Source organism: Odontesthes bonariensis, chromosome 19 (assembly GCF_027942865.1).
Source record: "Odontesthes bonariensis isolate fOdoBon6 chromosome 19, fOdoBon6.hap1, whole genome shotgun sequence".
NCBI classification, from domain to species: Eukaryota; Metazoa; Chordata; class Actinopteri; order Atheriniformes; family Atherinopsidae; genus Odontesthes; species Odontesthes bonariensis.
The window spans coordinates 25,099,154-25,114,738 of record NC_134524.1 but is presented as its reverse complement, the minus strand read 5'-3'; the positions used below and the strand labels follow the sequence as shown (position 1 = coordinate 25,114,738).

The 15,585-nt window shown below is 45.0% G+C and overlaps 1 protein-coding gene across 1 annotated transcript; it reads left to right on the top strand.

Annotated features, from left to right (window-relative positions):
* Positions 1-585: 585 nt before the first annotated feature.
* LOC142368748 (ankyrin repeat and SOCS box protein 11-like) lies at positions 586-4,353 on the top strand. The gene is made up of 7 exons (XM_075450928.1): positions 586-699; positions 797-904; positions 1,538-1,688; positions 1,774-1,911; positions 3,237-3,425; positions 3,563-3,643; positions 4,310-4,353. The coding sequence occupies exons 1-7, from the start codon at positions 586-588 to the stop codon at positions 4,351-4,353; spliced, it is 825 nt and encodes a 274-aa protein (XP_075307043.1).
* Positions 4,354-15,585: the final 11,232 nt, after the last annotated feature.

Sequence of the window (15,585 nt, the reverse complement as noted above, 5' to 3'; positions counted from 1 at the left end):
CCGTTTCTCTGTTCACGCACACACAAGAAAAATGTCCTTGGTTCAAGAGGTGTCAGCTCAGGACCGTTACAGCCAGCATTGTTACGCAGACACTGTAGTCTTTATCAATGGACTAGGACGAGTATGGGGGAAGGGGTAATGTGGGGGAGGTGACCAAGGACCCAGATAAGGGTTGGAGGAAGGCCGACTTCAGGTTTGTGTATCCTGAGTGAGCTGGAGTCCCTGAACAGTTGTGGAGGATTTTGCTATTGTTTGAATTTCACGATGGCTGTTTGTCCGTGTTGTGTTGTGCAGCCCACGAACGCGGGTCTGGCGTACAACTGGCTGATGGAGGGTGAGTTTTTACTCTTTGTGTTTATGGTTATTTATCTCTGCTGATATTAGAGAAACCAAAATGCAACTGGGTTACGTGCATGATGTCTTTCTACGAAGAGAGTCTGGAAATGTGGGTAATATTCAGTGAATTGAGGTGTGGGATGATGCTGAGCAACTAGAAGTACAAGAGTTGTCATGAGTTTAGCTTAAGATGGCAGCGGGACGAGGCAGGATTTGTGGGCCACGGTGGTGTTTCTGTGTGCTGTCTGGATGTGCTTGCTTTCCTGTTCTGCCTTTGTTTTAGACCACTGGTGGGAAAGGACTCCTCTCCACGAAGCGGCATCCCAGGGAAGATTCCTGGAACTCGGGACTCTTCTCGCTCAGGTTAACTCAAGACATGGCCTTTCATTTGTTTTTATATCAACTCCATGTGACCAAATGAAACCCTGACAGTCTTGTAACACCCTCATCTCCTCTGCAGGGCTTCCCTGTGGACCCACTCACCATCGACAGAGTCTCTCCTCTACACGAGGCCTGTCTGGGCGGTCATTTCGCATGTGCCAAATTTCTGTTGGACAACGGTGCAAATGTAAGAATGCCTCGATTCGAGTTCAATCTTTTAAGTTTTAACCGAAGAGACTAATTCTGAATTTGTACCTGAGATCCTTGTCCACACTAGGAGATGTTAAGGGGGACAGGAGTGTGGATATACTATACTGATATTTTTGAATCGTTGTTGAAATAAGCCAAATTGTCAGTTTAACTTATTCGACCGAGAGCGCAATGATTAATTGTGAGATTTAAAGAGTTATCCCTCTGCGTGTTGCTTGCCTAGTCTTTCTCAAGCACATATACAGTAACTACTGTATAACAATTCGTCATCATTATGCAAACAAGCTTTAAAGATGTAAAAAGAACAAGCTGAGTTGTCACCTCCACTGAAACATTTTATAAGAAATATATATAACTGACAATGTGTGCCAAGGCTGAATTTGGGGGAGTAACAACAGTCTTTGCATTATTTAGCGAAACAACCTTCTGATTCTCTCTGAGCATCATGTGGCTGGAACCTCCCTTCCTGAAGCTCAAACTTCTCAAAGTTTTAGTAGCTCAATCTGTTTATAGGTCTTAGAGCTTAGGGAGCCATGTAAATGTGAGTGTGTGTGTGTGTGTGTGGGGGGGGTGTCTTGATGAATAAACAGCTATTATACTCCATTCTCAGGCAAATGAAGTAACGAAAGATGGCGCCACACCTCTCTATAACTCCTGCAGGAGCAGGAGTGCTGATTGCGTCAGCCTCCTCTTAGAGCACGGCGCCTCCGTCCACAACATCCACCCCCTGGCTTCACCCATCCATGAAGCTGCAATAAACGGTGTGTGCGCGCGCGAAAACGTCCAGAGTGTTAAAACGCGAAATGTCCCAGCACAGGTTGTGATGCCGTGTTGTTTCGTCACCAGGTCACAGAGAGTGTCTGGAGGCGCTGCTGCTGTCCAGCGGAGCTCCTATTGACATGGAGCTTCCAGAGATGGGGACGGCGCTGTATTCTGCCTGCCAGGCCCAGGCTGCAGCCAGTGTAGAGGTGCTGCTACGTTCAGGTAATGAGTAGGAACAAAAGGACAGGAGGAGGACGCTTCTTTTATTTTGCCAGCATGTCTTTCACAAAAATGGTGATTTCACCGCTGCGTTCAATCAATCTTAAGGAACAGACACACACTAGGAGGAGCCCGCAGAGGCACGTGTTGCAGTTGCCCTGCAGCCCAGAAAGTGAACAGACACAACTAACTTCATTAGCATAACAGAGAGGCTAGTTTCAAGTGGGGGGTTACATTGGGATTTAGATCCCGTGAGACCAGACATAAATAACAAAGCGTGTGTGGTACAAATGAAGTATGGTGGCCGTAACCATAGTGACAGATTAAAAAAATGAAGATGAAAAGAACATTGAAGCGAGACTTTATGGTACAAATCCAAAGTTAGTCCCACATCTTAACCATTTTTTTCTGTTGTCAACATGTTTCACACAATAAATGGAAAACAGGCGAAGGCACAGAATCCTTTCAACTGGTGTGTTGATATTCAGGATTGAGGAAACAGTCCTTCACAGGACTCGAGTTAATGTCACAATCTATACTTTATTTGTTTATAATAGCACAGTGACAAGTTTTTTTCTTGTTTGTCCATAAAATTGACCAAAAAAAACATAGAAAAGTAATCATGTTTAGGAAAGTAAAACCATCACTTTTAGCTAGCCAGCTGGCTGTATAACATGCTTCTAACAAATTTAAAAAGCAGCTGCTTCCCACATGGCAGTTTACTTTTTTCTCTTTGTACTCACTTATTTCATTCATTTCATATTTGCTGACGCTATCCCGGAGTTCTCAGCAGGAGCAAAAGTGCGACTGCTGCTGCTTCACACACGAGAGCTCAGACTGGACCATTAGCACACACCGCAGGAAGCTCTGATCCGGTGTGACATTATCCATCAACCAGGGCATCGGCCAGCTCAATACTTTACTTATGTTGCTGTTGAGGGAAAATTCAGACGTTTCTGAGTGTTTTGAAGCTGCAGCTTTTGTTCCGGCCGCTGGCTGGGGGATTTTTATCCATCCACCGTCTAACCTTTCTTTGCCCCCCACTTTCCCTTTCCACAGAGACAGAAAGCAGTCTTTCACACTTTGACACTTCACAGGAGCCCATTACTCCTGCACAAGTCTCGCTGCTCATCTAACTTGCAGAACTAACAGATGTGGCTGCAAACCATTTGACATTACTAAATGCTCTTCTCCATGTTTTGCTTATATTTTCCTAAGTCACTAGTATTCATTTCCCAGCCTTAGCGGCGTGCAATTCGTGAGGAAACGTGTGCTTTTGGTGTCTAGGGTCAAAATGTCTTCATTTAGCTGTTTTTGCATACATACAGGGGCAGATGTTCACGCTGGAAATTGGCTGGAAAGTCCTTTACATGCTGCAGTTCGGCGTGGAAGGTCGAATGTGGTGGAACTTCTGCTCGACTTCGGGGAAGATAGGTGGCGCAGGAACGCTCAGGGATGGACTCCTCTGGACCTGTCGTTGCCAAACAGCGCAGTTAGTCACACTGCAGAAAAGAGGTGTGTCGTACAAAGTAACTACATCCACACACTCATCAGGCACCAAAACCTTTTTCCTAGTTGTTCTACTTTAACTATGAATGAATTCTTTTTTTTTTTTTTTTTTTTTTGTTACTTCTGTTTCCTCTCCTTGGCGCAGGTCTCTGCTCTCTGTTTCAGCTGTGTCGTCTCTCTATTCGCCGAAGTCTCGGGAGGAGTCGTCTGCACAAAGCCTCCAGCCTTAAAGGGGAACTCCGGGGCATTTGAGGCGTGTTTCCATTGCTAGGGGTTGTCAAATAGTGATAGTAGGACACAGAGAGGTGCGTATCTGCGCTCCCTGTGTGGAGATCGCTCTGTCCGCACAGCATGTCATGCGAGGCTAATACGTGGTGGCTAAGGGGCAAGCGCTAACCCTTCCACGTAAAACAACAACTTACAATATTACTGGGCATGTATTGTTGTAATGTTTTAAATACTTGAACGCAGTTTTTCTAGAGAATATAATTGTTTTGTATATGGGATTATTCTCCATCGACTCTTTTGGGCTTTCACATGCGCGAGCCTACAACCAGCCGGTGAGTTACATGCTGTTTATAAAGTTGTTTTGTAACGTCCCCATGCCAGTAATGTGAGAACCATGCATATGGTTTTGATGGTAAGGCTTGTGACTTTATTGTCGGATGGGTTATAAAGTGGTGTGACGTTTCTGCAGTGTGCAAGTTGTTGTTTTACGTGGAAGGGTTAGCGCTTGCCCCTTAGCCACCACGTATTAGCCTCGCATGACATGCTGTGCGGACAGCGCGATCTCCACACAGGGAGCGCAGATACGCACCTCTCTGTGTCCTACTATCACTATTTGACAACCCCTAGCAATGGAAACACGCTTCAAATGCCCCGGAGTTCCCCTTTAACCTCCCAAACAGCCTCACGGATCGCCTTCTCTACCGATGAGACATCTGCTTTTGAGGCGTGACATTTTTCTTTGTTACGGACTTACATGTCCACATTCAGAGGATAGGATTTAGTTTTCAATCTGTAATTTCAATAATACTTTTGCTTTTAACATTATAGCATCGAGCATTTAGGTGTTCCTCAAAGGCGCAGCTCGAATAACGTCTCACGGTTTGTGTTTTTTGTAGTTTACCTAAAGCTTTTTTTCCAATAGCCGTGGATTTTGCTTCATTTCAAAATGCATTTGAAGGAGGATGTAAAGAGTTCCACGGTTCATTGTTTTTGTTGTTTTTTTCCATCGGTGATGCGGTCGTATAAAACCCCTTGTAGCTCCGCAGGGAGCTGTGTTAATGTCACTTGAATCAGTGTCTGTTGGGGCTGAGGAAGACCAGACTTGAAATGGAAAGAAATGAGAAATCTGTGTTAGGTTTGAGTTTATTAGATCTTTGCAGCTGTCGGGCCAAGTTGTGACGTCAGAAATGTCGGCGTCAGATACGTGATACTCCTTTAATAACCTTAAGGCAGCATTTTGTTTGTTGCAGCGGCTTGTCTCACAAAACACCTTTGAACGGATATTGTAGAACGTCTATGTGATGTTTTATATGTGCGAGTTTTTGTCTTTTTCGGTCATGTCCTGTCACTTATTTAGTGTCCCAGTCAAAAGTTTGGATATCCCCACTCATTCAAAACAAATGGCCTTTTTTTTCTTTGTTGTTTTATCCTCATGACTTCTGTTTGTAGTAATGTCCCCAAACCTGTATTAAATACCGATGTGATTTGCAGTTTGCTCCCAGATTATCGTCATTTTTTTCAGCCACCTCCATTTCTTGTTCTACAAGTCGTTTTGGATTGTTTTCAATGACTTGCTTTCTAGCAATCCTCTCGTGTCTGTACTTTGTTCCTCTCTACCACACTGATTCAGATTCAGAAAACTTTATTTATCCCATCAGTGGGCAATTAAGTTTGCAGTCCCAGTCTCCATTAATCAACATTAAATAGTATAAATAAGAAAAATAGATAGATAAAAACATATACATCTTAACACACACATACAGTCAAACACCCTGTCCTGTCAGTGATGAACAGCGCTCAGTAAATCAAATTGTCAGTAATATACTCTATTCCTACAACCTTATTTAATAATCTAATGGTTGTAGGAATGAAGGATCCAGAATACCTTTTTGTTTTTGTCCTGACAGAATAATAGCGCCTCCCAGAGGGCATTAATGAAAATTCACCACCTAAAACATGTGTAACGGGATAGATTTGTTTATTAAAGCATGCTAGAAAATGGTGCAACACCGCCACCTACTGGCGCAGTGGTTACCGTGCGTCTTACCACAGAGGAAAGAGGATTTTCACGTGGTAAGACGTTTGCTTGTATGGTCCGGGATAATCAATTAATTTCTTATAGTTCCAGATGTTTATGCTATGTATTTTCCTAAGTTAAGTGTTTGCTGTGAGCTGTGCTAACAGTTTTGAGCAATTGCTGTGAGTTGTTGGACTGTAAAATAATGTTTAGAGAGTTGTAATTATGCTAAGTTAGCTTAAATGTTTTCCCTCGTGTTCAGATTGTCCTGTGACTGATGTTAACTTCTCCTCACCACTGTGGCCATACACTGTGTTGCAGGTAATATGTTTTATGAATTATAATTTAACGTTGATAAGCTACTTGTGGTTTCTTGTTAATTTGTTGTTTGTTGATTTCATGTTATATGATGGTTATGTGGGGATTTTGCACTCCTGATTTATGAGATAACAACATACACTATACGATCACACTAGGATGTAACTTTTATTTTTATTTTATATTGACAGTTTTCTGTATTTTATTTTATTATTAATTGCCACAGAGGAAAGAGGATTTTCACGTGATTGTCCTGTGACTGATGTTAACTTCTCCTCACCACTGTGGCCATACACTGTGTTGCAGCTGAAATAAAGTACCCCCATAATCCACCTGGTCGTCGTCGTCCATGGTAGATAGTGGTGACCCGTCACATTGGTGCCGCGACTCGTTGGTCTGGAGTTGGTTCTTCACCCCGGACCGGGATCATCTTGCTGGCCGCCTTCTACCTTGCGCTTTCAGGTGGACAGTGTGTTTACCAGTGTATGACATAACTGGTGCACGTTGTTACTCAACCAGTCTCTTTGTGTTGTTGTATTCTTTTCCGTATTTGTTTAGTTTCATAAGATTTTGTCAAGTGGGATTTGAAAATGAGTTACATACGAGAGAATACTAGTACGCCTCTTAGTATTGGTAGAGGTAGGGGCAGGGGTATGGTGTTGCAGTTTGATAGTCCTGTTGAGAGGGGTGTTGTTCACATGATGGGAGGTGAGCAGGTTCTGGCTGAGGCCACTTCGGCTGGTGGAGACAGGGTTCCTTCTCAGAGCCACCACACTGTGCCTACACCGAGTACACAGGTTACTGCTACACTCACACAAAACTCTGCTTCACCTTCACCTGATGTAGTCAGTCAGATGAGTGACATAATTAAGCATGTTGGCCAACAGCTGGCAGATAGTATAGTTGCACGCCTCAGCCCGACACTCAGTACACCTACACCGAGCACCCCAACTGTACATGCTACACCAGCTAACATATCTGCACACAGTTTAGATCTGTCACATGTCCAACTAGCGCCTCACAGGAAAGTGACAGAGCCTCCAACCTTCAGAGGAGACGACTCAGACACTGTGAATGTGCACGAATGGGAAGACCTGATGAAGGATTACATAAAGAGGACAAATGTCAAACCAGAGCAGCAGGCTGAGGAAATACTCATTCACCTCAGAGGTCGGGCTAAAGATGTTGTGAAGGTCGCAATGAGGAACTGTGGCATTGATGTAACTCTGAACCCAGATGCCATTTATGCTCCCCTCCGTAGACATTTTGCTGCTGTCCCTTGTTCTCCTCTTCCCCTGGCAGACTTTTACACTACTCTGCCAAAGAGTAATGAGGATGCATATGACTACTGGCTGAGGCTCAACCAAGCAGCAGACGTCGCTGCTGACCGCCTCAAAGAACAGGGCAAGGAACTACACTGCCCCAGCCTGGAGGTGACGCGTATGTTTATAAAGAATTGTCCCTCCAAAGAGCTTGCCATGACTTTCAGGTCAAAGACAATCAATAAGTGGACTGCAGTAGAGGTTCAGGATGTGCTGGATGAGTACCACACTGAGAGAGGTTCGTGGCGTGCTGCTGCTGCTGTGAGTAGGAAGCCTAGCGAGAATGTGTATGTGAACAAAGCTGAAGCGCTTCACACTGTAGCACCTCCGCCTCACTCAAAAGACTCTCACACACCCAAGTCACCAGACTTTGCTGCTCTTGAACGTGTCATTACCATGCTGGAGAAAGTTCTGCTGGAGAGATCTACTCCAACCCCAGCTAATACCACCAGACACCCTAGAGTGAAACCCTCCAGGATTGAGGGTCTGAATAACTTACCATGTGCCGTCTGTGGCGACGCAAACCATTCTGCACTCTCTCATTGCCGTGACAAGAAACTCTGCTTTAAATGCTTCTCCCCTGATCACTCCAGACGCAGCTGCCCTGTGCAGGTGTCATCCACCACGTCTGCACAGTTGGAAAACTAGTGGATCTGCATCAAGGGGAGGAAGATGTGGATCCTATTAGTGTCCCTCCCACAAGTGATATTGAGGACATTGAGTCAGTCTTTGCATCGGCCTGTTCCAGTGTGCCCCCAGACAAAACTGTCATATTTCAAGCCACGCACAGAATTCAAAAGTCAGACAGTTTGTTCTACACTACTGTCACTGCTGCAGGTGTTTCTCTGAAGGCGATGATGGACAGTGGCTCGACAGGATGTACATTAAGTGTACCAGCTGCGCAGCGCCTCCTACAACAGAATCCAGGTTTGAGACAGTACTCTGCTGATGATGTTGTCATTATTGGATGTGGGGGTCATCAGGTCACGCCTTCAGCTGTATGTGATGTGGAAGTAGTGGTGTATGATTGTAAAATGATCATTCCAATGTTCGTGGTTCCCGGACAGACTGATGACATGATCTTGGGCAGCAATGCCATAAAGACAATTATTCGACTGATGAGAAAGACTGACGGTTATTGGCGACTCATGTCTGAGCCCAGTAGCGTCTTTGATGAAGACTGCCATCACTTCTTCTCTCTTCTTTCCAACACAGAGAGGTGGAGGGGTGACACAGTGCCTGACAAGGTTGGAACATTAAAGTTGCAACGATGTGTGACACTGCAGCCACAAAGTGAACACCTCGTGTGGGGCATGCTTCCCGCCTCAGCACCTATGTCAGTTGGCAGTACAGTGATTGCTGAACCAACCCAAGCAAGATGCAGACCCAGACAAGTTTTGGTTGGCAGGATTGTTACGCCTATGTGGGGTGACCGATGTCTGCCCATGAAAGTCATCAACCCCACTAACGAGCTCATAGTGCTAAAGAGGAACACAAAACTGGCAGATGTGTTTCCCTGTGTTGCAGCTGAAGATTTGTCTCAACCTGACCACATCCAAGTTCACTCTCAATCCATGGCTGGTCCTACGACACCGAGGTCCAAGGAGGATGTCAGGAGAGCATTAGACGAGCTTGGTCTATCTGATCTGGACTTGGATTCGTGCGCAGTGTCTGACCTTTGGAGAGACAAGCTTCTCCAGATCATTGAGAGACATGAGTCAATCTTTTCACAACATAAGATGGACTGTGGAGAGGCAATTGGCTTCGTGCACAAGATACATCTAGTGGATGAGAAGCCATTCCGTCTGCCCTACCGCAGAGTGCCACCAAACCACTATGAGAAGCTGAGAACAGCTCTCAACGAGATGGAGGAAAAAGGCATCATTCGTAAATCCACCAGCGAGTATGCATCACCCCTTGTCCTCGTATGGAAGAAAAATGGAGATCTGCGCATCTGCACAGATTTCAGATGGCTCAATGCTAGGACGGTAAAGGATGCGCACCCGCTGCCTCATCAGGCTGATGCTCTCGCTGCACTGGGGGGAAATGTCTTCTTTTCCACCATGGACCTCACCTCTGGCTTCTATAATGTGCCCATGCATGAGGATCACAAGAAGTACACTGCCTTCTCATCCCCATTTGGCTTGCATGAATACAACCGGATGCCTCAGGGTCTGTCCAATAGCCCAGCTACATTCATGCGCATGATGCTCTCAATCTTTGGAGATGAGAATTTCACCAGCCTCTTGTGCTACTTGGACGATCTTTTGGTCTTTGGTCCGAATGAGCAGATAGCACTTGAGCGCTTGGAGATGGTGTTCTCTCGCCTGAAGAACCATAACCTCAAGCTGGCGCCGAAAAAGTGCCACTTCCTGCGGAGATCCGTAAAGTTTCTCGGGCATGTCATCTCCGAGTCAGGGGTGCAGACAGATCCTGGAAAGGTTGAAGCCATTAACCAAGTACAAGTGTCTGACCTGATGGACAGCGATGGTGTCACTCCCTCACAAAAAAAGATTCGGTCATTCTTGGGGATGGTGCTGTATTATCAGCATTTCATCGAAGATTGCTCCACTAAGGCGAGGCCCCTTTTCAAGCTCCTCTCAGAACAAAAGACTGGGGGAAAAACCAGACGTAAGAGGATGCATGTGACCAAGCGCTCTAGTCAAGTGAAGCTCTCAGAAGACGACTGGACGTCTGAGTGTCAGGATGCATTTGACACTCTGAAACATGAACTGTCGCACAGTGTGACCCTAGCCCATCCAGACTTCGAGAAGCCCTTCATTCTCGCTGTAGACGCTTCATTTGATGGGATTGGAGCTGTTCTTTCTCAGCTTCAACATGGCGAGACAGTTGCAAGGCCAGTCGCTTTCGCCAGCAGAACATTGTCAAAATCCCAGTTGAACTACCCAGCTCACAGACTAGAATTTCTTGCCTTGAAGTGGGCCATATGCGACAAGTTCTCCCATTGGCTGAAAGGAAGGCATTTTACTGCATGGTCAGACAACAACCCTTTGACATACATCCTAACAAAGCCCAGGTTGGATGCATGTGAACAGAGGTGGGTGGCAAAGCTGGCGGCATATGATTTTGACCTGAAATATGTCCCTGGGCCTAAGAACACTGTCGCTGATGCCCTGAGTCGTGAACCCTTCGTCCAGTCCAGCATCAGCCATCGCCTGGTGAAGGAGCCCTATCTGTCTTTGTTGGATGAGATCAATGGAGTTGTCACTGGGACAGTGCGAGATGCCTTCCGCCTAACCACCAACTGCCAGGCCATTCAGACTGCTGATGACTCTGCTGATGTGGATCTTAGTCCAGCACAAGATACCTGTATGCTGTCTGGAGGTGCTATTGGTGCGGAGGAGGTGTCAGCCGTGTTGGACGCTCATCGCACTGGTGGTGTCTCCCTTCTGTCGGGCACGAGCCCTTCCTCACTGCAGTTACCTGATGAAGACCCATCCATCATCATTCCCCACAGCCAGTTGCATAACATGCAGCAACAGGATGATACAGTGTGCAGGGCACTTTTCTATGTTCAGCGGCATAAGAGGCCAAACGCACATGAAAGGGCGGCTGAGTCGAGCTGTGTACTCAGGCTGTTGAAGCACTGGAAGAAATTGACGGTGCGCAATGGGATTCTCTACAGAGTGAGGAGAGACCGTTGCATTAACAGGAAGATCTTACAGTTTGTTGTACCAGAGTCTCTGAAACATCACGTCCTGCACGGTGTTCATGATGCAGCTGGCCACCAGGGTCGTTCAAGGACACTCTCTCTAGCCAGTGAGAGATTCTTCTGGACAGGCATGGGAAGGGATGTTATGATGCATGTGAAACACTGTCAGAGATGTATTTTGGGGAAGACTTTAGAACCAGACGCCCGAGCTCCCCTTGAGAACATTCGCACCTCAGCTCCTATGGAGCTGGTCTGCATTGATTTTTGGACAGCAGAGACAAGTGACAAGAAGACAACTGATGTTCTTGTTGTTACAGACCATTTCTCAAAGCTGGCTCTCGCCTTTCCCTGTAAGAACCAATCTGCAAAGCAAGTCGCCCGCTGCTTATGGGACAAATTCTTCTGCATCTATGGCTTCCCCAAAAGGATCCACTCTGACCAAGGAGCTAATTTTGAGAGTAGGCTCATCAAAGATCTTCTTGAGATGGCAGGTGTGCACAAGTCCCATACAACTCCGTATCACCCCATGGGCAACGGTATCGCAGAAAGATTCAACAGAACTCTTGGTGACATGATAAGGACTCTCCCCCCACAGTACAAGTCTAAGTGGCCGCAGATGCTCCGGATGCTGACCTTCTGCTATAACTGCACAGTGCATGAGACCACAGGCTTTGCGCCTTTTTACTTGATGTTTGGACGGATCCCACGCTTGCCCATTGACATCATGTTCCATCATGTCTTGGAGAATGACAGCATTGTGGGCCACCATGAGTTTGTAAATCACCTGAGGAAGGATCTTTCTGAGGCCGCACGGATTGCTCGGCGGCGTGCCTATGGCGAGCAAGATCGTCACGCCAAAATCTATAACCGCAAAGTAAAAGGGTTGCCATTGACTGTAGGCGACAGGGTGCTGTTAGCCAATCGGGGTGAGAAAGGCAAGAGGAAGGTTGCAGACCGGTGGGATTCAACCCCCTTCGATGTGGTGTCTGTGAGAGCTGGAGTTAATGTGTACAGGATTCGAGATGATGTCACTGGAAAGGAGAAGGTTGTCCACAGAAACATGCTGCTCCCAGTCGACTTCCTGACGTTTCCTGAGCAAGCTGATTCCCAAGCAGTCTGTGGGGAGTCACAGTCGGCCGTGCCATGTGGAAGTGAGCGGAGCTCTGTTGTGGTTAATCAGGAGGAGGCTCGATCTCGTACTATGAATTGGCTCATGCAGTCACCTGTCCAGGCTGAGGCTGGGGACGAGAGTGTTTTTGAAGCGAGCATCGACGCTGCCACCTCACTTGTGCAGTCAGAAAAGCTTCCAGACCGCGCTCCTAACGACTTTGACCATGATGACAGCTCTCGTGCACACCCTACCTCATCATCATTCTCAGTGCATGACACAGGACACTTGCCTACTGATGTACCTGTTGCCTTAAGCCTCATTCCAGATGGGATTGAGTTAGAAGAGGTAGTTTGCACACATCCACAAACCACACAGGCCCCTTCAGTTTTCACAAGATATGGGAGAATGGTTAGGCATCCAAATAGGCTTATTTGTGAGATGTCAGGCCAGAGATTTGTGGAGAATGCTGCACCTGTGTTGGGGTCTGCATTTGGTGCCATTGCAGCTAATGTACACATGCCATTTTGTGTGTAGAACAACCTCAGTGACTTAGTGACAAGCATTCGCTTGTTTTTCTTTTTTTGTTTGTTTGTTTTGTTTGTTTGTTTTGCTGGTTCAGTCTTGCTTCTGAATTGGTGTATGTGATACACTATAAACTAAAAGAGCAAAGGAATGTACGCGTTTATGAGATGTAGATGGCATCTCTGTTAGTCTGTGATAAGTATAGGTTTTGGTACCACCCTGTTCTTACACACTTCTTAAGGAGGAATTTCTGATGTTGACTTTTTTTTGTACATCACTGCTCGATATTCACTAAAAAAAAATTTTTTTTCTCTCCTGATTTATGCTGGATCCATTTTCTGTAGTATGGATATGTTTTTTTTCGGGTTTCTTTTCCTTTGCTACTGTAGGCTTGATCTATGTTGCCCCTATTCAGCATACTTTAAGGGGGGTGTATGTAACGGGATAGATTTGTTTATTAAAGCATGCTAGAAAATGGTGCAACACCGCCACCTACTGGCGCAGTGGTTACCGTGCGTCTTACCACAGAGGAAAGAGGATTTTCACGTGGTAAGACGTTTGCTTGTATGGTCCGGGATAATCAATTAATTTCTTATAGTTCCAGATGTTTATGCTATGTATTTTCCTAAGTTAAGTGTTTGCTGTGAGCTGTGCTAACAGTTTTGAGCAATTGCTGTGAGTTGTCGGACTGTAAAATAATGTTTAGAGAGTTGTAATTATGCTAAGTTAGCTTAAATGTTTTCCCTCGTGTTCAGATTGTCCTGTGACTGATGTTAACTTCTCCTCACCACTGTGGCCATACACTGTGTTGCAGGTAATATGTTTTATGAATTATAATTTAACGTTGATAAGCTACTTGTGGTTTCTTGTTAATTTGTTGTTTGTTGATTTCATGTTATATGATGGTTATGTGGGGATTTTGCACTCCTGATTTATGAGATAACAACATACACTATACGATCACACTAGGATGTAACTTTTATTTTTATTTTATATTGACAGTTTTCTGTATTTTATTTTATTATTAATTGCCACAGAGGAAAGAGGATTTTCACGTGATTGTCCTGTGACTGATGTTAACTTCTCCTCACCACTGTGGCCATACACTGTGTTGCAGCTGAAATAAAGTACCCCCATAATCCACCTGGTCGTCGTCGTCCATGGTAGATAGTGGTGACCCGTCACACATGATCAGGCTGACTGATGATACTTTTAGCCTTTTGGACTGCCTGTTTGTTAAACAGAGCACTCAGACTGTTTAGCTGTGTTCCAATAATCTTTGATGAAGTGTTAACAATGCTGCTGAGACTTCTTGTCTTTGACTGATAGGCTATTGAACCAACATAAAAAAGAAAAAGTTAAAAGACTCTCAATAAAAGACTGATAAAAGTTACGTAAAATGGTTTTAGAGACACTGAAGGAGTTAAGCTTCCTCAGCAGATGAATTCTCTGTTGTCCCTTTTTGACAATTGTCTCAGTGTTTACATGAAACTTGAGCTCACTGTCAAATATTGTCCCTAAGTACTTGTAAGAATCAACAATTTCCACATCCCCCCCATGTATGACACTTGCTATTGGTTCTGCCTGTGGCAACAGAATTGACCCAAAGTGTTTCCCATCCAGGGCAGTGAAAACCATTCATATCAGTAGTATCTAAACAGGTATGTACATGTATTTCCCCATAACTTTTTTTTCAAATTTTGATACTATTACCACGAAGTGACCTTTTACCCATTTGTTACAAAAAAAAATTGCATACTCATTACTATTTCCACAATAAGATTAAAAAATATCCAAAAGACCATTTTTCCATTGCTGTTTTTCTAAGTGGGGACACTAAAGTTGTCTTTGGTGGAATGAAAGACAAATGTCAAGGTGAGCAGAAAGGCTTAGAAAGGCTTTACTTTTCCAGTGTGAGTCAGGTACAGAAAGATATAGTTTTGATTGCAGGGAAAATGTGTTGATAATAATTCAAAGTGGGGGTAATTCATAATACCCTGAAATCTAACCAAGAAGGGATTTAAAAGTTAAAACATAAGTCCCTCGTCTCACTGAGGAACCGGTGCAAATGAGCCACAACTGGACAGATGTGTGTATTAGTGGCTGAAAGTCTAGCTGCTGGTTACTGCGGCCCCGTTTACACGATAGGAAGACGCAGATATTTTCCTGCGGTTTCGCCTCTCATTTACACCAAAACCCCGTTTTTATCACAGAAAACGATTATTTCTAAAACCTCCGGCCAAAGTGGAGATTTCTGATAACGCCGGTTATGTGTTGCCGTGTCAACTGGGAGAAACGGCGTTTTAGGTTCTTAAACGTCACATTATGCGCCAGAAAATGCTTAACGTCATGCGAGCGCCTTATGTTTACAGTTTGTTTGGCTACTGATCAGGATTATCATGGATGATGTTAAAGTTCTACTAATTTTTACATTTGTGCAAACCATTCTGGCCTTATTGCATTTGCCACCCCAAACCTGCTCGCACAGTTCAAAATAGAGGAGCACCACTCTTCCGTGGCCGCTCCTGCGTCCAGTATGCACTGACTGTCTATATTTCCCTCTTAGTGCCTTCAGTTTTGTTGTGATATTTGCTCATGTTATCTCCTCCTTCACATGAGGAAAGTCCTCGATTCTGAGGATTTTGATTGGCTTGCATGGCTTTATTCCTTTCCCTACACTGCCGCCAATAGGTTTGGCATAGTTATTATGGCGCTTGACGGCGTATTTATGCGGGTTGATGTAAATGACAAGTTTTTTGAAAACGATGTTGTGTGCACGATGTTATTATTGAAAACGGAAGGGGGGGAAATATCTGTTTCTCTAAATACCTTGCTATGTGTAAATGTGGCCTGCGTTTCAACCGCAGGCTACGATTTAAATGAACAAATACTGATTGCGCGATTGTTGGTGCTGAGAAGTAGATTTGTTCTGTTTTCATTGTATTTTTACTGGGCGTAATTTGGCTGCTCCAGTCAG